The sequence below is a fragment of the Camelus bactrianus genome, chromosome 6 (assembly GCF_048773025.1).
Source record: "Camelus bactrianus isolate YW-2024 breed Bactrian camel chromosome 6, ASM4877302v1, whole genome shotgun sequence".
Taxonomy (NCBI): Eukaryota; Metazoa; Chordata; class Mammalia; order Artiodactyla; family Camelidae; genus Camelus; species Camelus bactrianus.
This window is the reverse complement of record NC_133544.1, coordinates 64487745-64508005: the sequence shown is the minus strand read 5'-3', so window position 1 is coordinate 64508005 and position 20261 is coordinate 64487745. Positions and strand designations below refer to the sequence as shown.

General features: G+C 36.8%; 1 protein-coding gene across 1 annotated transcript; it reads right to left on the bottom strand.

Moving 5' to 3' along the window:
* Nucleotides 1-1912: 1912 nt before the first annotated feature.
* On the bottom strand, nucleotides 1913-14384 carry OR5AU1 (olfactory receptor family 5 subfamily AU member 1). The gene has a single exon (XM_074365836.1). It carries the CDS (start codon nucleotides 12380-12382, stop codon nucleotides 11447-11449), a length of 936 nt encoding a protein of 311 aa, XP_074221937.1. The 5' UTR covers nucleotides 12383-14384; the 3' UTR covers nucleotides 1913-11446.
* Nucleotides 14385-20261: the final 5877 nt, after the last annotated feature.

Here is a 20261-nt window from a genome sequence, read left to right as displayed (position 1 = left end):
ATGATTAATTTATCAATAACTAATTATATCAGATGACTTCCAGAATGATGGCAGAAGAAGCTCTCCAGATCTGCTCCCCAGTGAAACAACCATAACTGGTAAAAATTATAAAACAAACAAACAAGCGAACATTTACAATTTCTGGAAATTCTCACAAGGACATACATCAAGTGAAGAAATACTTATTCAAGAGAATCTATTTAAATCACAGTAAGAAGAACAAGAGTCCATGGCAACTGAGCCATGTCCTGCTCCTTCTCTAAACCCTCCCAGCACTGTGTGATGGAAAGTCCATTCCAAGCAGTTTTGGCCAGTAAGACAGGGCACTGTCTACCCTCAAATCCCAGCCAAGGACTATATATCTCACTGCGAGAGGCATGCTACCAGCATTTCTCATCTCTACAAATTCCATGTTGCAGAGGCTTAAGTTGCGGCAAATGTGGCCAAGACATCAAAGCCTCCCTTCTTCCACCTAGTTCCCACTCGTTGAGTGAAGGCTCTGCCTGAGACATGGCAGGCTGAGAATACTGGGGCCCCAACTACCCTCACCCCAGTGTGTTTGTAGGGTGGTAGTAGGGTGGAGTTCCACACCAACCAAGGCAAGCCAAGAAGATTAGAGATTACTGCTCTACCCAGTGCCTTGCTCATAAACCAAGGAATCATTCCAGGAGAAGCTGGCTACTGTCTTCACCCAAGTTCTGAAGCAGTGGCTGAGATTTTTCTCAGTGGTAGAGGCAGTTCTTAAGAACAGAGGTCTCCAAGTGAACTCACTTTAATTGAAAAAAAGAGTGTGGTGGCCATATATGACAGGTCCACAGGTACGATCAGACTCAACAGTTAAATGCCCCTCTCCTTTTTTGCCCAATTCCTGCCATTTGGACTGTGTTCCCCTTTCTCTTATCATATCTAGCTATCTGCCAGCTCTAATAAAGTCACTAAATAAACAAACAAACAACAACAAGCCCTGGATGAAGAGGATGAAATTAGAATCCAAAATTGCTTTATCATCTAAAATGTTCAGTTTTCAACAACAACAAATTACAAGAAATGTAAAGAAAAGGAAAGTGTGACTTATACATAGGGGTTTGGGGTGGGGGAGAGTGACAGAAACTGCCTAAGAGGGAGCCCAGATATTGGACACAGCAACCAGAGGCTTAGTAGCAGCTACTATAAGTATATTCAGAGAACCAAAGGAAATCATGATTAAAGAAGTAAAGAAAGCTATGATGACAATTTCTCATCAAATAGAGAATATAAATGAAAAGAAATTACAAAAAAGGAACCAAGTGGAAATTCTGAAGTTGTAAAGTGAAATAACTGTAAAGAAAATTTTACTAAAGAAGCCCAAAGTTAGCTTTAAATTAGCAGAAGAATCAGTGATTTGAAGATAGATTGATAGAGATTTTGCAATACAAAGAACAGAGAGAAAAAAGTGAAGAAAAACGAAGAGAGACTCAGAAAATGTGAGGCATACTTAAGGGCACCAGCATATGCATAACGAGTACAAATAGAGGAGAAGTGAGAGAATGGAGAAGAAAAAATATTCAAATAATAATGTTTTAAAAATTCTTAAGTTTGATGAAAATAATAATCTACACACCCAAGAAGCTTAATGAATTCCAACTAGGATAAGTGCAAAGAGATCCACAAACAGACCATCATAATAAACCTGTTGAAAGACAAAAACAACATACTGAAAATAGCAAAAGAAAAATAAATCACATGCAAGGGAACCCCAATAAGATTAACAGCTAACTTTCTGTCAGAAAAAATGGAAGCCAGGAGGCAAGGGATGACCTAATCAAAATACCCAAAAGGAAAAAACTGTGAACCAAGAATCTTTATCTAACACGACAGCCTTTCAAAAAAGTCAGATAAAGACGTCCTCAGAGAAACAAAAACTGAACTTGTTGTTTGTCGACCTGCCTATAAGAAAGACAAAGGAAAATTTTCAGAATGAAAGCAAGTGACCCTGGACAGTAATTAAAATCCACATGAAAAAATTAAGAGCACTTGTAAAAGTAATCATGTAATTATAAAAGACAGCATAAATGCATATTTCTTCTCCTTTCTTCCCTTAACTGGTTGTAAAATCAAATGTATTAAACAATATATTGTTGTATTGTCCAATTTGTAAAATATAGAAATGTAACATATTTGACAATAACAGCACAAAGGAGGTGGGTGGGAGCAGACTGTATTGGATAAAGAAAGGATACTAGACAGTAACTCAAATGCACAAGAACAAATTAAGAGAATCTGAAATGGTAAGTAAGAAGGTTAATACAACAAGCTCTGTAAATATATACCTACCCTTTTCTTCTCTAAGTTTCTTCAAAAGACAAAATTATATAAAGTAATAATCATAACAAATACTGGGTTTCTAACATGCAGATATAATATGTGTAATAATAATAGCACAAAAAGGGGAAGGAAGAAATAGAGTTATATAGGTAATTTAAATGGGTAAATAATATGGTATATGAATTATATGTCAAAGATGCTATTAAAAATAATGAATTATATCCTTTAAAGATATGTTAAAATATTTATAGTCATTTACTCATTAATTCCACTTCTGAAAATTTACCCTAAAACAGTGGTCATAGAACCATGAAATGATTTTATATACAAGAATTTTTGCTTTAACAAAAATTTGGAAACAGTATAAGACCCAAAATAGTAGACATTTGTTGTCTTCCCAATATCCATTCCCCATCTTCCCACTTTTAAAGGTCACCCCAGCCATGTGCGTTAGGTAAGATAGATTTCACCCAAGCTGCAGTGTTCAAAGGGTGAGAAGGAGATAACTGGCTTCATCCTATCCATGTGTTCTAACATGCCTGGCCAACGTGATTGTTGGAAATGATTACTTAGCCATTTGAGGCCGATTATATAGGAGTAGAAATTTGCTGAGAGCTTCTGGGAAAGAAGCTCCCTCTTTTCCACCTGACATGAAAAACAAAGTATGTAGTCCATCATGGTGCTGGTTGACTCCTTGTGGTCACGAGAAAGTGAACCTCAGGATGAAGCTGAACCATAAAATGGCCTTATTATCATCACTGTGCTTCTGGTCATGCCTTACCTAAGTCTCTATTGCTCTGAATCTTTCAGTATTCAAGTCAATACATTTCTTCTATTACATAAGTCAATTTGAATTGGGAGTTCTGTTGCTTGTTACAAATTATACTAATGGTTAGATGCTAAGAGGAAAATGGTTAGACAAATTATGGTATATCCAGAAGATATAGTATTAAAATTATGTTTTCAAATGTTTAGTAACATGAAAAATTCTCATGATATAACATTAAGTGAAAGGAAAAAGAAGCAGAATGCCAAAATGAAAGAAGGATATTATGCTGATTTTTAAAAAAGTAACAATAGATGTGTATATACATCTGGAAAGAAGTATTATTGCATGTTAACAGCTGTTATCTTTGGGTAACGGGTTTATAGGCAATTTTGATTTTCTTCTACATATTTATGTTCCAAAATTTCTGCAATTAATATATATTATTCTTATCGTTTAAAAAGTGGAAAATAAAACAATTTACTTATATGTTATTGGTATAACTAGATAGACATTTTGGAAAAAAATGAATATTGAGTCTCACTTTCTGCAGAAAAATAATTATCCTAGGTGATTTTAAAATATTTTAATTTTTTATTTTATTTTATTTTATTTTATTTTATTGAAGTATAGTCAGTTTACAATGTTGTGTTAATTTCTGGTGTGCAGCATAGTGATTCATATATATATATATATATATTCCTTTTCATATTCTTTTTCATTATAGGCTATTACAAGATATTGAATATAGTTCCCTGTGCTATACAGTAGGACCTTGTTGTTTGTCTGTTTTATATATACTAGTTAGTATCTGTGAATCCTGAACTCCCAATTTATCCTTCCACCCTCCCCTTTCCCCACTAGTAACCATAAGTTTGTTTTCTATGGCTGTGAGTCTGTTTCTATTTTGTAAATAAGTTCATTTGTGACATTTTTTTTAGATTCCACATATAAAGTGTTTTTCATTCTCTTTCTGGCTTACCTCCCTTGGTATGACAATCTCCAGTTCCATTCATGTTGCTGCAAATAGCATTATTTTATTCTTTTTTATGGCTCAGTAGTATTCCATTGTATAAATGTGTGAGATACACACACACATACATATACATATACACATACACATACATACACAACTTCTTTATCCAATCATTTGTCAATGGACATTTAGGTTGCTTCCATGTCTTGGCTATTGTAAATAGTGCTGCTATGAACATTGGGGTGCATCTAGGAAATGTTAATTTTAAAAGTAAAAATATAGGAAAAGTGGAGTATAATTAAATTAAATGTGATTGAGGAATACCATATAATGAATCACCATATAATGAATATTTTTTCTCAAGCATACATAGTATTTTGTGTATTAAATATGTTACCAAAACATATGTGTGTCTCTCTCCCAGAAGAGAAATTATAATCTAAAAAAGAGAAACAATAGTTGAAGACTTCAATATCCCACTTTCAATAACAGATAGAACAACTAAACAGAAGACCAACAAAGATACAGAAGATTAGCATCAACTAGACCTAACAGATATCTTTGGAACACTCCACTCAACATCAGAATATACATTCTTCTCAAGTACATAGGGAATATTCTTCAGGGTAGACCCCACACTAGGTCATAGAACAAACCTCAATAAATTTAAAAGGATATAAATAATGCCTAGTATAGTCTCCAGCCAAAATGGAATAAAATTTAAAATAAGTAACAGAAAGAAAATTGAGAAACTCACAGACTGTGGGAATTAAACAACACACTCTTAAGCAAAGCAATTGGTAGGTATATATTTAGCATTTTGTGAAACTACCATTCTGTTTTCCAGTGTGGTTTTACTATTTTCCATTCCCATCAGTAGTGTTTAAGAGTTCCAGTTGCTCCACATCCTCACCAACACTTGGTAAGCTCACTTTCGTTAATTTTATCTATTTCATTAGGTTTCTAGAGGCATCTCATTGTGATTTTAATTTGCATTCCCTTGATAACTAATTATATTTAACATCTTTTCATGAACCTTTTTGGCCTTCTGTATATATTTTTTGGTGAGCTGTCTCTTCAAATCACTGGCCATTTTTCTTATTGGGCTTTATTTTTTTTAATTGAGCTTTGAGAGTACTTTATGTATTCTTCATACAAGTGCTATATCAGATATATGACTGAAAATATTTTTTCCCAGCCTCTGGCTTGTCTTTTCACTATCTTCGGTGTCTTTTTATGTTCTGTTTGGATGAGGATCAACTTGTTAATTTTTTCTTTTATGGATTGTGCTTTTTGTGTCATGTTTAAGAAATCTTTGGCTACCCCAAGGTCACAAATGTTTTCTCTTAAGTGTTGTTGTTTTAGTTTTTACAGTTAGACCTATGATCCATCTTTATTTTTATATGATGTGAGGTATGTGAATCAAAGTTCATTTTTATGCATATGACTAACCAAATATTATAATGACATTGTTGAAAGGACTCTTTCTCACTGAATTTTTTGGTACCTTTGTGAAAAATCAGCTACCCATATACGGTTGACCCCTGAACAACGTGAGGGTTAGAGATGCCCACTCTTCGTGCAGTCAAAATTTCACATATAACTCTACAGTTGGTCCTCCATATCCATAATTCTGCATTTGCAAATTCAGTTAACTGAAGACAGTGGAGTACTGTAGTAGGTATTTAGTGAAAAAAAAATCTGCATATAAGTGGACCCACACAGTTCAAACTCTTATTGTTCAAGGGTCAACTGTATTTGTGGGTCTATTTCTGGACTCTATTCTGTTTCATTTATCTATTTGGCTGTCTTTAGAGCTATAAGACAGTGTCTTGATTACTTTAGCTTTATAAAAAGCCTTGAAATCAGGTAATGTTAAGCCTCAAATTTGTTCTTTCTTTTTCAAAGTTGCTTTGACTATTCTATGTCCTTTATATTTCCATATGAATTTTGGAATCAATTTGTCAATATCTTTAAAAAAGCCTACTTGGATTCTGATTGGGATTACATTGAGTCTAAAGATCAGTCTGGGGAGAAGTCACAGCTTAGTAATGTTACACTTGTAAACAAAGAACATGGTATATATTATTATTTATTTAGATATTGTTTAATTTATCTAAGCAGTATTTTATAGCCTTCAGTGTACAGATCTTTTGTGTTGTATCAGGTTTTTTTCAGGTAAAAATCAATTGACCATAAATGCAAAGGTTTATTTCTGGATTCTCAATTCTGTTCCATTAATCTACATGCCTACCCTTATGCCACTACCCCACTGTTTCAATTACTATAGTTTTATAGGAAGCTTTGAAATTGAGTATATATTTCTTCATATATGTCCTTCTTTTCAAAATTATTTTGGGTATTCTGGGTTCTTTGTATTTGCACTTAAATCTTAGGACCAGCTTGTCAATTTTTAAAGAAAAAGCCTGCTGAGTCTTTCCTAGGGATTGCTTTGAATCTATAGATCAATTTGGGAATTACTGCCATGTTAATGATAATCATTATTTCAATCCACAAACATAGAAAACCTCTATTTTTAGATCTTCTCTAATTCTCTTAGCAAAGTTTTGCAGTTTTCAGTGTACAAGTCTTGCATTTATTTTACTCAACTTATTCCTAAGTATTTAATTATTTTTGATACTATTGGGAAATAATTGTTTCCTTGGTTTCATTTTTGGATTTTTCCTTGCTAACATATAAAACTAAAATTAGTTTTCCTGTATTGATTTTATATCCTGTAATGCTACTGAACTTTTTTTATTAGTTCCAGTTTGTTTTTTTTTTTAAGTAAATTCCCTAGGATTTTCTACATACAGATTCATACCATCTATAAATGAAGACAATTTCCTTTCTCCCTTTCCAATCTAGATGCAGGTTAAATGGCACATAGGAAATAATAAATAATAAAGAAGAATGGCAGAATTAATGAGATAATTAAATAACATGATTGTTAAAAAATACATTAGCAAACTGATACTAAACAGTGCTATCCTTAACCTGCTAATGTTTCTCTACAAAAAACCTGGATAACACATTACATTTAACAGTCAGATTGTTAAAAAAAATTCCCTTTAAACCAAGAACAAGACAAGGAGTCTTTCTTCATCACTCCTATTCAATATTATGCTGAATTTCCAAATCAATGCAGTGAAACAAGAAAAAACCAACATCAAGGGGTACAAGGATTGGAAAGGAAGAAGATAACAATCTGATTATCCAATTAAGGCACCCCCAATCTACAAATAAAATTTGGCATTAATAAAGTTTAGCAATGTATTTGGACAAAAATAAATATACAAAAGACAATTCTACTTCTGTACACAAGCAACAAACATCGAGGTGGTGTTATTTTTTGCAATATGATTCATAAGGTACATAGGTATGCAAAAATATGAGATCCATAGATATGCAGAAGTTCTAAAAAGTTAAAACTTTAATAAATACAGTAAAGATAATTTAAATAAATGCAGAGATATACCATGTTCATGGATAGAAAGACATTATAAAGATAATGGATTCTCCCAAACTGATCTATGATTTCAGTACAATTCCAATCAAAATTCTAATAAGTTTTTAACAGGCTAACAAATTTTAAATGTAGAAAAAAAGGGCAAAAGGCCAATAGTTGCCAAGATACATCTAAAGAGATTTAAGTTAGAGGCCAGGTGATGGGGGAGAGGGAATATGTGCCCACAAGATACTTATTAATTGAAAAGATAAAGTAATTAAGACAGTGTGGTACCAATGCAGAGAGATACAAGTGTACCAATGAAACAAAATGTATGACCCAGAAAAGGATTCATGCATGTTTGGAACTTGATTTATGACAGAACTGGCATTGCAGATCAGTGGGGTATTGAGTGGCTATGCAAGAAATGGTCTGGGATAACTGGGTATCCATTTTTTAAAAAAAAGAGAAATTTAATCCTAACCTAATGACAAAAACAAATGTGAAGGCAAAACTTTAAAAAATATTTAGAAGAAGACATAGGAGAATATCTTTATGATTTTACATTTGGGAAGGATTCTTAAGATATGCATTAAAAAATTAAAACTAGAAAGGATATTGCTAAATCTGCTAATATTAAAATTAAGACCTGTTAATCAACACATCATAAAAAAGTAAATATAAATTACATTTTAAAAGACATAACTAGGTGAAGATATTTGCCACACATTTAATCAATAAAAATTAGTTTTCAGCATACCAAAAAAAAAAAAAAAAAAAACTAAAAAAAAAAAGACATGAATTATGAATAAACACCCCAGAGAAGATAAAACAAGAACAGTTCTTAGTGGACTTGTAATATTATCTCTTTAGCTGGATTGTGAGTGATTGTATTTTATTTTTAATCATTATATGGTAGGTAGACATAAATACATTTAAAATAATCTTTTGTAGATTTTCAGTATTTAATAACAACAACTTCACAAAAGAAAAACAAAATAAATGAAAAGAAAGCAGAAAGAAGGGATTCATAAAGAAAAACCTGACATTAATAAAATGGGAAACTGATACTTATAGAAATAAGAAGAAAAACCACAAAACAGAATGTTGTGTGGGGGAGGGTATAGCTCAAAGTGGTAGAGCGTATGTTTAGCATGCACGAGGTCCTGGGTTCAATCTCCAGACCTCCTCTAAAAAAAATTAAATAAATAAATAAATCTAATTACCTCACTCCCCACTAAAAAACCTAAATTAAACCTAATTTTAAAAAAAATAGGATGTTGTAAAAGGTTGATAAAATCTTCTGTTAAGCATTATTAAGGAAAATAAAACAAATATATTAAGAATGTGTAAGGCAATAGAACCACAGATACAAACAAAAGAAATAAAAGTAGCTAATACACACTAATGAAAGAGTTACTCTGTTAGATACAGTTTTAGATATTATGCCATTTAATTTTCACAAATTTTATAACATGAGATAGATTTTATTGTTATCCCTATTTCCCAGATGAAAAAAACTTAGCACAGAGAGGTTAACCATGTAACTTCCACAAGGTTACATTGCTAGTGAGTGACATAGCTGGGGTTGGAATCTAGGCAGTATATATGTTTAATCATTCCTCAATATTGTCTTTCTTTAAACATCTATCTCATAGAATATTAGAGTCCAGAGATCCTTACAGACCACTTAATCCATCTTTCTATTTTATAGTAGAGGATTCTTTTGGGGATTGTCATAAAAAATTGAACAAATTGTCTGGAGAGACCTAGAGGAGTAAGTGTAGATGGTGCTGACCTAGAGAACAAATACAAACATTAGAAGAGAATATTATGTGCAACTCACATAAATCATCAATAAATTGAAAGTCTAGAAGAAGGAAATAAATTTTGAGCAAAATACAAATAATCAAGCTGACTTAATAAGCAGAAAAAAACCCTAAAATGAAACCAGTAATCACATAAGAAATTGGAAGAGTAATTAAAGATCTACCTTTTAAAAACGCATCAGTCTCAGGTGGTTTTATTGCTGAGTATATAACATTTTTAAAGAAAAGATATTCCTATTTTATTTAAATTATTCCACACTATAGAAAAAGAAGAAAAGAACTTAAATACATTTTACAAGACTCATTTACCTTTAATACTAAAACATAATACCAAGAGAATACAAAAAGACAGTAGATCAACTTTATCTGTGAATATAGATGTCAAAAGTCTAAATAACATCTTTGCAAATCAAATCCAAGTCTATTAAAAGAAAATCATTTCATGACCAAGTAGGGCTCCAAGACACAATAATAGTTTAACATTAGACAATCTATGTCTTCAGTTCACCACAGGAACAAAATAAAGGAGGAAGATGACATGATTATATCAAGAATTACTGAAAAGGCATTTGATAAAAGCCAGCAGCCGTTTTTAATAATAACAGCTGATGTTTAAGTGCTTGCTATGTGCCAGGCATTAGTTCCAAGTGCTTTGCTTGCATTAACTTACTTAATTCTCCCAACAACTGTATTGCTCCAATTATTATCATTCCTATTTTACAAAAGAGAAGACAAACTCCGAGAGGTTAAATGCTGTCCCACATGTAGGAAATCATGGACCCAGAATCTGAAACCAGGTAGTGTGGCTCTAGAGCCTGCACCCGTATCAGCTGTACTACACTGCCTCTAAGAAAATCTCTAATTAGTACTAAAAAAAGTCACTATACTTACATATGATCAACATTAATTATTAAAGGCTAACAGTAAACTCTACAATAAAAGGAGAAATTTCTATTAAAATGCAGAAACAAGATCAGTGTCGGGATCTTTGTGTGGGTGTGTCACTGTATAGCACCATCTTCCCCTCATGATTCTGAACAATTTAGAAAAAGCATAGGAGATAATCAGGGAGCAAAATGTCAACTGTATTACTGTTAAAGGCTAGATTAGAGTTCACGGATTGCATCTGCAGGAAACGGTCTTTTGAAACTAAAGTCTAGACGAGGCCGACCCTGCTGACCCAGTCATGGATGCACTGGACTGAGGCAGGTCTCCCCTTGTGAGGGGATGAAACAAGCATGCCTGTTAATTTTCCTCAAGTGTATCAATGAGCACATAGAGCCCAGGAATATCATGCTTGCCTGAGCTCCCTCTATGTGACTGATCGTGTTTAAAAAGATTTATTTTGATTCAATTACAACTTATAAACTACAAAGAACAGAATGCTGACAGGACAACCAACCTTTGAGAAAGGCAGAATGTGTCCTCCTCTCTCTGACTCTGTGAGAGCTTAGAGGCCAATATAAAGGAACAGGTGAGGGAACATAGAATGCCTATCATTCTGAATGATTTACCTGCAATATCTAACTGAATATTTAATTTAAAACTCACACCAATTAAAGGATGAAATAAATGTGATTCAGAAAATTTAAGTAACTTGCCCAAGTTTATCCAGTTTGGAAGGGACTAAGTAGATACTTGGCCAGGAAAAAAGCCAATAAAGAACACATGAGTTTTGACATTGTTGTTACAGTATCATTCAAATAATTAGACAATCAAAAAAATTTTTAAGGAGTTAGTTTTTATAAAGAGGAGATTATAGAGAATGGGGAGGACTTCTCTAAGCAGTGAAGGTCTTTGGGTTACTTAAGGTGAGAACTTCATTATAGAATATAAATATCAGTTTCTAATAATAAAATATTTGAAAACATGGAAATATGAATGAAGCATTTGAACAAAGGCATGACTATTGCTAATGAGTTCAATTTTATGCAATAAGCAGACACTCCTCCCTTCTTTTTCGTCTCTGTGATGCCATTGGTTCTTTCCGTGGCAGGTAGATGCAGAAGCCTCTGCAGACCAGAGAGTGCCCCCTGTGAACAGGGAGAGCATGGGACTGTGCTCAGGTTGATGCCACGTAAAGTTCCCTCAGCTTTGTAAAGACATGTGGTGATGAACTGAGATCATTCCATTATTTTTCTGCCCCAAACCTTTCTTAAAGCTTCTTTCACATCTTTGTTTCTCAAAGAATAGATAAGGGGGTTCAGCATTGGGATCACTACTGTGTAGATCACAGCAACTGTGCGGTCCTGGGTCAGGGAGTAGCTGGACCTGGGGCGCAGGTACATGAAAAGAGTTGTGCCATAGAAGAGGCACACAGCAGTGAAGTGGGAAGCACAGGTAGAGAAGGCCTTGAATCTGCCCTGGGCTGAGTCCATTCTCAAGATGGTGATGAGAATTAAGAGATAGGAGACCAAGATGGTGAGGGTACAGCTCAAAAGGTTGAAACCAGCAAAAATGAAGAGCAGGATTTCACACAGCGAGGTGTCCACACAAGACAGAGACAGGATGGGTGGTCCATCACAGAAGAAATGAGTGACCACATGGGCGCCACAGAATTTCAGACTAAAGATACAGCTTGTGTGGATTAGAGAATTGAGAAATCCTGCACTGTAGGAGCCCACAATCAGAGAGGCACAGACCTCAGGAGACATGGTGATGGGGTAGAGCAGGGGGTTACAAACAGCAGCATAGCGGTCGTAGGCCATGGCGGCAATGAGATAGCACTCGCTGGTGGCAAAACCCGCATAGAAAAACATCTGAGCCATGCAGCCAGGATAGGAGATCACCTTCCTCTCGGCCAAGAAGTTCACCAGGGCCTGGGGGACAACCGTGGAGGAGTAGCAGAAATCCAAGAAGGAGAGGCTCTTCAGAAGGGAGTACATGGGTGTGTGCAGGGTGGCACTCTCGTGAATCAGAAGGAACATGATCAGATTCCCCAGCAGCGTGATGATGTACATGGCCAGGAACACCACGAAGAGCAGCATCTGGAGCTGGGGGTCACTGGTGAAGCCCAGGAGCTCAAACTCAATCCCTCGGCTCAGGTTTGCCTCTCCCATACTTCTCCAGTGCCCTGGGATGTGGAAAGAGGGGAGCACTGGAAATGAGGTCAAACACCTGGGGGCTCTCCGGTTTAGCTCTGCCCCAAGGACAGCCTCCTGAAGACCAGTCTTGCTGCAGAACCCTGGCTTAGTCAATGGAACTCAATCAGAGAAGGTCTGCTCTACTTGGCTGGTTGGTTAGTTAGGAAGCATTACTTGAGCAGCAATGGAAAAATATAAAAGAAATATACACAATTTGGTCTCTCAGGGATCTAAAAAATTCTAAATGATGAAATAATTACTTACCAAATATTGATTGACCATCTTCCATATGCTTAGCTCTGTGTTTTCCCTGTCAGGAATTCAAGAGTGTCTGATCTCAGGAAGTTTATATTCTAGATACAAGTATATTTTGTGTTTAAGCACACAGGCTCTGGCGTCAGACTCCCAAGGTTCCAAGCTGGGACCTCACCACTCACTAGCTGTGGAATGTTGGGAATGTTTTTTAACCTCTCTAATGTTCAGTTTTCTCATCTGTAAAATAAGGATAATAGCACCACTCTCAAAGGATCGTTGTAAAAATTCAATGTAACATACTTGAGCAAAGCACACCGAGAAAGAATGATAGCCTTGATTGTTCTTGTTGGAGAGACCTAACATGAAACTAAGCAATGATAAAATACATAAATGAAACAATGACAAAATTTGGCAAGCAACCTACCACCAAACAATATAGACAGAGACATGTGCCCTAAGAACAGTGACTAAACAGACCTTCAGAGGATCCTGAATGTTCTAGGGGAGTTGAAGGTGGTTCATTGGCTCAGCTAGAAAATTGCCTCCCTGAATTTGGCACAAGCCAGGCACTATTGTGGGTTCTAAAGATGGTGAGGGTTGGGATGTGGAGAGATGGGGATGGTGTGGGGCTGTAGAGAGCAAACTGAAACCTTGCTCTCAGGAGCATCAGCCAAGGGGGAAAATGTCACCCATCCTTCACCAAGGCACCATCATTTCCAGTGAATAGAATCACCTTGTTCTCAAGGGCTTTTGGGGCCAGCAGGGAAGGGACAGCCTCTCTCCAGGACCAGGGCTTTGTGAAAATGCCTCTTCTATTCAGAGAATGATGAAAGCCGAGTTTCCATCACCTACAACACCACACTCCCTTCTGCTCCATGGGCTGCTCTGCCACCCATGTTCCTGAATTGCCTCTGGGTTCTGGTGTCAGTTAAGTGCCCTGTGCTCTTTGGTGAGGACCCTCAGTTGTGAAGAATCTGAAGGTCGCAGATGTGACCAGGGTAGGGTAGAAAAGGGCACAATTGAGCCTCCTCCTCCTGTCCTGAGGAGAGTAAATGAATAACACAGCTGTGAAAGACGTTGGGAGGATTCCAGAGAGGAAAGAGCTGCAGTTTATTCCATTGGCAGAATTTCCAGAATCAGCAAACTGCCCAGGCAGAGGAAGACTCCAGACATATGGATAACTAAATTTAGTTGTCAAGTAGGTAATGAAGGCACCAATGGCTGTTGATAGAACACTGTGAGTGGTGACAAGAAGAAAGCATTGTAGTGCCCAAAGAGGTAACATACCCTAATGAAGTTGAGACACTTAAAATACAAGGGGGCAAATTTGAACACAGAGCATTGGTAACTTCTGTTAGAGCACGTGGAATATAAGTGATTTATTTGGTGTCACTGAGATGTAACATTCAGCCATTCTTAACCCAACAGCTGCTAGTTTATAATAAACCCCTTTAGTGCAGGCATGTGAACAGCCTGAGATTTGGGTTGCAAATGTCATTGGCCCTGTTGGTGTCAAAAGCCAACGCAGCTTCAAGGCAAATTACAAGGACTTCAAAGAAATGACTGTAACAGTCCCAAGATAGAATAACTTACAGGAATTTCGAGGGAGTTGAGGAATGGTTAAGAGTGAAGTAGAACTCCTTAAGACCCAGCTTCACATCTTTCCTCAATAGACTGTTGCAGGATGGGTAATGGGTCTGCAAGTATTGCTATGATTAAAAGAATGGACAAAAGTGGATAAGAATAGGAATGGAGCCAATACTCCGAATGGTGTAGATGAGGCGAGGATGTGGGAGGGGGGGTAGGGTAGGATGGTGGGTAACACAATGGGTATTTGATCAGAGCCTCCAGATTTATTAATCCACTCTCTCTCTCTCCTCCTCCCCTTCCCTATCTCATCTCTCTTCTCCAGTCTTCACTAAATTCAAAACTATTCAGAATAGAGAGAGTTAGTCAAACAAGGGATTGTGGAGAAATTGACATCTCTGGCAGTCTTTCAAAGGATGCTGGAGTAACCACTATCTGTTGGCTGCAGTGTGTTACCTGTGAATGAAAACTAGGAAGAAAACTTGAGTGTTCTTATCATATGGAAATGGATTGTGAAGTAGAGAGTGTATGAGTGAGAGCAGGTGCCTGGGGGTTGTACATAAGGGAGGAGTAGGCAAGGGGCTTTATTTCTACCTACCTCTTGGCCCCTCACCTTCGTATAGCAGAGTGAGAGTACAACAGAGAGCAGGCAGCCGGAGGGAGCAGACAATGTCTCTGAGCAACACGGATCCCAAACAATGGTTCTTAAACGTTAAGGTGCCCTGCCCACACGGTTCACTGGAGAAACTCATTGCATGGGCAGATTCCAGGTCCTGATCTCAGAAAATGTGATCCAGTAAGTCTGTAGTCCAGGCCCTTGAATCTGGTGAATCTGAAACAGGTAGTCTCTGAACCACGCTTTGAGAAACACTAAACAATGGGGTACCTTCAGGAGCAAATAGACCTTCCTCCTGAGTCACATATAAATATCCTTTTACGAGTTGCTAGAGTTCTCTGTGTCCTAGAAAATCAGCCCATGGGTAGGAGGGTTGTCCTGGGTTTTCCTTTCCTTTTAGAGTACATATCAATAGTTAACAATCCCAGAAACCTGAGTATTACCTGATGATAATCAAACACTAGTGAATCTTCTCCTTCAAGGTTGCTTGAGATGCTCTTAAACCAACCATTTAATTCCAACAAAGCACATGACTTGATGGCAGAACTGTTGCTATGGGGGTCAGAACACACATTAGAAAAATCATAGAGATAAAGCCAGACCCATTGGGCCTCTAGACTGAGTTGGGATCAGAGCCTGCTACTGACTTTAGCCTCTTACATGGTGAGGGGACAGAAGGCAGCCCCTCCCTGAGAGGCACTCACAACTGATCCTGTACTGGTGAGAGACACCCCAGAGCCATCTTTCCCTCCCCCCAGGCAGCCCATCAGTTCACAGCTGGGGAGGATAGTGTGTTCACTGATGAGGCCTTAGCAGGCAGGTGAAGAACTCAGAATAATTGGCCCCATGTAGACCCATTAAAGTGTTTGCAAAGTTACTAGCATCTCCAAGAGTCTCAACCCTTGAGGAATTGGGACTGGGAAACTGGGAACGAAAGGAATGGATCTACACCAGATCCCTGCCCATATGCTGATCATTAGCCCCAAAGGACTTCTCTACCTCAACCCCAAATTTAAGTCTTGGCTAATTATTATCTGTATTTCCTCTATGCTGAAAAATGCAATTTTTACAGTTTTTCTTTCTTTTATGCCAGTTAACCAATGTACACTGTGACCTAGATTACAGCTGATGACCTCTCTGCCCATCAGGATCATAATAACATTAGAGGTATGTGATTTAGTTTCCAAATATTTGGGGAATTTCTAGGGATCTTTCTGTTATTGATTTCTAATTTAATAGCATGTAGTCAGAGGACATACTTCATATGACTTGAATGCTTTTGAATTTATTGAGACTTGTTTATGGCCCAGAATATGGTCTGTCTTGGTGACTGTTCCATGACCCCTTACAAAGAATGTATATTCTGCTGCTGTTAGGTCAAGCGGTCTGTAATTGTCAGTTGGGTCATGTTGCTTGATAGTATGGTTCAAGTCGACTATATCCTTTATAATTTTCTGCCTTCTTCTTCTATAAAGTATTGAAAGGGGGGAGTATATTGAAATCTCTAATTGTAATTGTGAATTTGTTTATTTCTCCTTGCAGTTGTTTTCAGTTTTCCTTCATGTATTTCACAGTTCTGTTATGAGGTGCATACACATTTAAGATTGTTATGTCCTCTTTTTAAATTTCCCCACTTATCATTATAAAATGACCTTCTTTATGCCTGCTAATATTTTGGCTCTGAAATAGACTTTTCTGAAATTAATGCTGACACTACGGTTTTCTTTTGATTACTTTTAGCATGGTATATCTTTTTCCATCTCTTTACTACTAACCCTTTATCCTCAACTTTTCTGCACCATTATGTTTGCAGAATTTCCTCAAGCAAATCTGAAATCTTGGTCTTCTGGATGTTGATATACCTGGAGAATTGATTTCAGATGTACCGTGACACACAGGAATATTTGGGGGCTTTATCGGAAGAGCTGGTATGCACCAGGCAGAAATCAAACAAAAGCGGTGAAAGGCAACTTTGTGAAGGTTGGGATGGAATCCTCACCCCAATCAGATTGTATCATAGGCAGCTGAGTGAGCTCTGAATGCCAGAGATAACTGTCACGTTGATAGAGTGGTGCTGTGTCTTCTCTATGCAGGAATCTTTATTCAGTTCATTTCTCACATCCTTCACTTACAGTTAAGGAATTTGTGCCCTTTATTTGTGTGTCTGTTAGCTTGTTTCACATTAAAATCATTTGGGGCACCAGTACTCAAAGTTTCAGGTGTGTGTGCCTTTTAGAAACAGCATACATCTAGAATATTCTCTTTTAACAAATCAGAGTATCTCTGTTTTTATATAGGTGAGATTTTGGTTTTTTGCTTTTCTCTCTTTCTTTAAAAATAACTTTTGGGGCTTTCTAGTATATTGAATTTGTTTTTATATATCATTGTGATTTTTCTATTTATCAAACTTTTTCCAGTTTGCTTCCCTTCCCCACCCTCTGACACTGTTCCAATTTCCCTTTGGGTTAAGTTTTCTTTGTTTTTCAGTGCATGTTTTTCCCTTCTAGGATTCCTCCATTTCTATCAGTAGTTATTCTTAAATATTTAACAATAATATTTAATTTAATAAAGCCTATAAAATATGCTTAAATCCATGAGTTCATAATGATATTTAAATTAATTGGTCACTGGATTAGTTATCTATTGCCACACAACAAATTATCCCCAAATTTAGGAGTTTAAATCAATAAACATTCATATCTTATACTCTTGGAAGTGACATAGGACTGTAACTGCAATATCCTGTTGGTTACACAGGTCAGCCCTGTTCACTGTGGGAGTGGACTAAGAAAGGTATCAATACCTGGAGCTGAGAATCACTGGGGCCGTCTCAAAGACTGGCTATCATAGTCCTCCCTCTGCCCTCACTGATTCACGTCCACCTTACATGCGAGATATACCTCCTCCCAAGAACCCCAAAAGTCATGTTCTATTACAGTATCAGCTCAAGGTCCATGATCACATCATCTAAATCAGGTACAGGTATGGAGAAGCTCATCACGTGTGGTTCCTTACGCAGAGTTTCTTGAGTACAATTCCTCGCAATCATAAGACAGGTGAGTGTGCAGTAAGCACACAAGTTACACTTGGCTTCTACACACATGAAACGTAGAATGGCAGGACAGCTAGAGGACAACCACTATAGAAAAAGTGGGAGGTGGGGGAAGGTAGGCACACAAGAGTCACTGAGTCACAGAAATTCTAAAATCCACTTCTGGGATTTCCTTGTGGCAATTCCGTGATTGGGATTCAAATCCTAGCAATAATTCTCCAGCTCTTGGCTTCACCTCTGAGTTCATAGATCTGCCACTGAATTATCCTTCATTTTATATGAAAGCTAGCCTGTGTTTGTAGCTGAGTCATTTTCTCAGCTTACTTCCTGTCTGAAGGAGTTTGGAGATTAAAAGGCTTCTCCTCATTTTCTACTGTCTTACTGTTCAAGCTGGTGGTAGTTCTGCCACCATGACATTCTTAAAAACTTTGAGAGTCTTCTGTGAATCTTATTAGACTCCGCTAGACAAAAATCACGTTAACAAATCTCTCTGAGATAATGCTCTACCCTAAGCTTCTGCTGAGACTGTTAAAGGGACAGCAGTCTGCAGCTTCCTAGAAGTCCTATGGTTTGACTGAACTATTCTCTGAGGCACCACCTTGGATCTTCCTAAGGTCTTAACAAAAGATGTTATTGTCACCCTCAGCTTCGTCTTTAGACAGTATTTTCCCGAGAGTGCCCTAAATCCGTTCTTTCCCACTTACCACTTGTTAGTCTCAACATTCTTCCTGAAATCTTTAGATAGAGCACTCACTTCACTAGGTACATTTTCTTCTGTCTGTATTCCTGCGGGCAACAGTGTTGCTATACTTTCTGCCACTACATAACAAAGATTTTTTTCCCCTCTAGTTTCTAACTACACTTTCCTCATGTTTATTTAAGTACACACTGGCAGACTTCTCAAAGGCTGTCAGAATTTTGCTAACAGTCTCTTCAAGGCCTTTTAGATTTTAACTGACCCTTTCCTCAAAGTTCTTTCAGCTTCCTCCCACTGTCAAAGACACTCTAACTTCTTAGGGTTTTGCTAGGTCAACATCTCACTTCCATGTACCAAATTCTGTATTAGTTATCTATAGCTGTGTAACAAATTGTTCTAAAATTTAGCAGCTTAAACAAAAAATAAACATTAATATTTCATATGATTTCCATGGGTCAGAAGTTTGAGAGACCTTGGCTTTCTTAAGGAGTTGCAGTTAAGATGTCAACTAGAGCTACTGTCGATTGAAACCTTGGAAGGTCTGCTTACATGTCACTCACATGGCTGGTGGTGCTGCTGTCAGCAGGAGGCCTCAGTTCTTCTACACATGAATCACTCCACAGGACTGTCTGAGTGTCCTCCTGACATGATGACTGCCTCCCTGCAGAGGAGGTGAACAAAGAAAGAGTGCAAGGAGAAAGCCACTATGTATTTTAAGACCTTGAAAGCCTCGGAAAGCACACATCGTTATTTGCACAGTATCCTATTGGTTACCCAGGTCAGCTCCCTGGTAAGGGTCGTTGGGAGCTGGCTATCATATTTGGAAGTTAAATGGAAATTAATTCAATATCTTGAAAACTAATATATAAAGGGAAAGAATCAAAGGTGTATCCTGCATTTCCTACATGAACTGCTGCATCTAAAACATAAGGACAAAGAAAAGTTGAAAGAAAAATAATGGAAAATATAGATATCATGCACACTTTAACCAAAAGAAATCTAGTTAGCTATGCCAATATCAGCTAAAGTAGACTTTAAGGGAATTTAGAGCATTACTAGGGACTAAGGACATTTCATAATGATAAAAGGGCCAATCCAACATGGGAATGTAATAATCTTCAAATTATATGCATTTAATAACACAACTTCAAGTATATATAAAGTAAAACATGACAGAACATAAGGTGAAAAAGATGAAATTACAATCATAGTTGGAGGTTTTAACACATCCCTCTCAGTAAATGATAGAATGACCTGACAAAAAATCACAAAGGATAGGAAGGCTATGAATAACAATCAAGCGAACTGACATACTGAGACCATCCAGACCACAGAATATACATTCTTTTTAAGCTTATATGAATATTTACCAAAATGGAACATATACCTGACAATGAAGTGAGTCTCAACAAATTTCAAAGGATTCAAATTACACAGAGTATGTTCTCTGAATGCAGTGGAATTGAGCTATAAACAAACAAAAAAGAGAACTACAAAATTCCACTTTGAAATTAAACAATAGACTTCAGAAATTACTGTACACCAGAAATTCACACAACATTGTAAACTGACTATATTTCAATAAAGAAAAAGTAAAAAAAAAAAAAAAGAAAGAAAGAAATTAAGTAATAGACTGCCTTCTAAATAA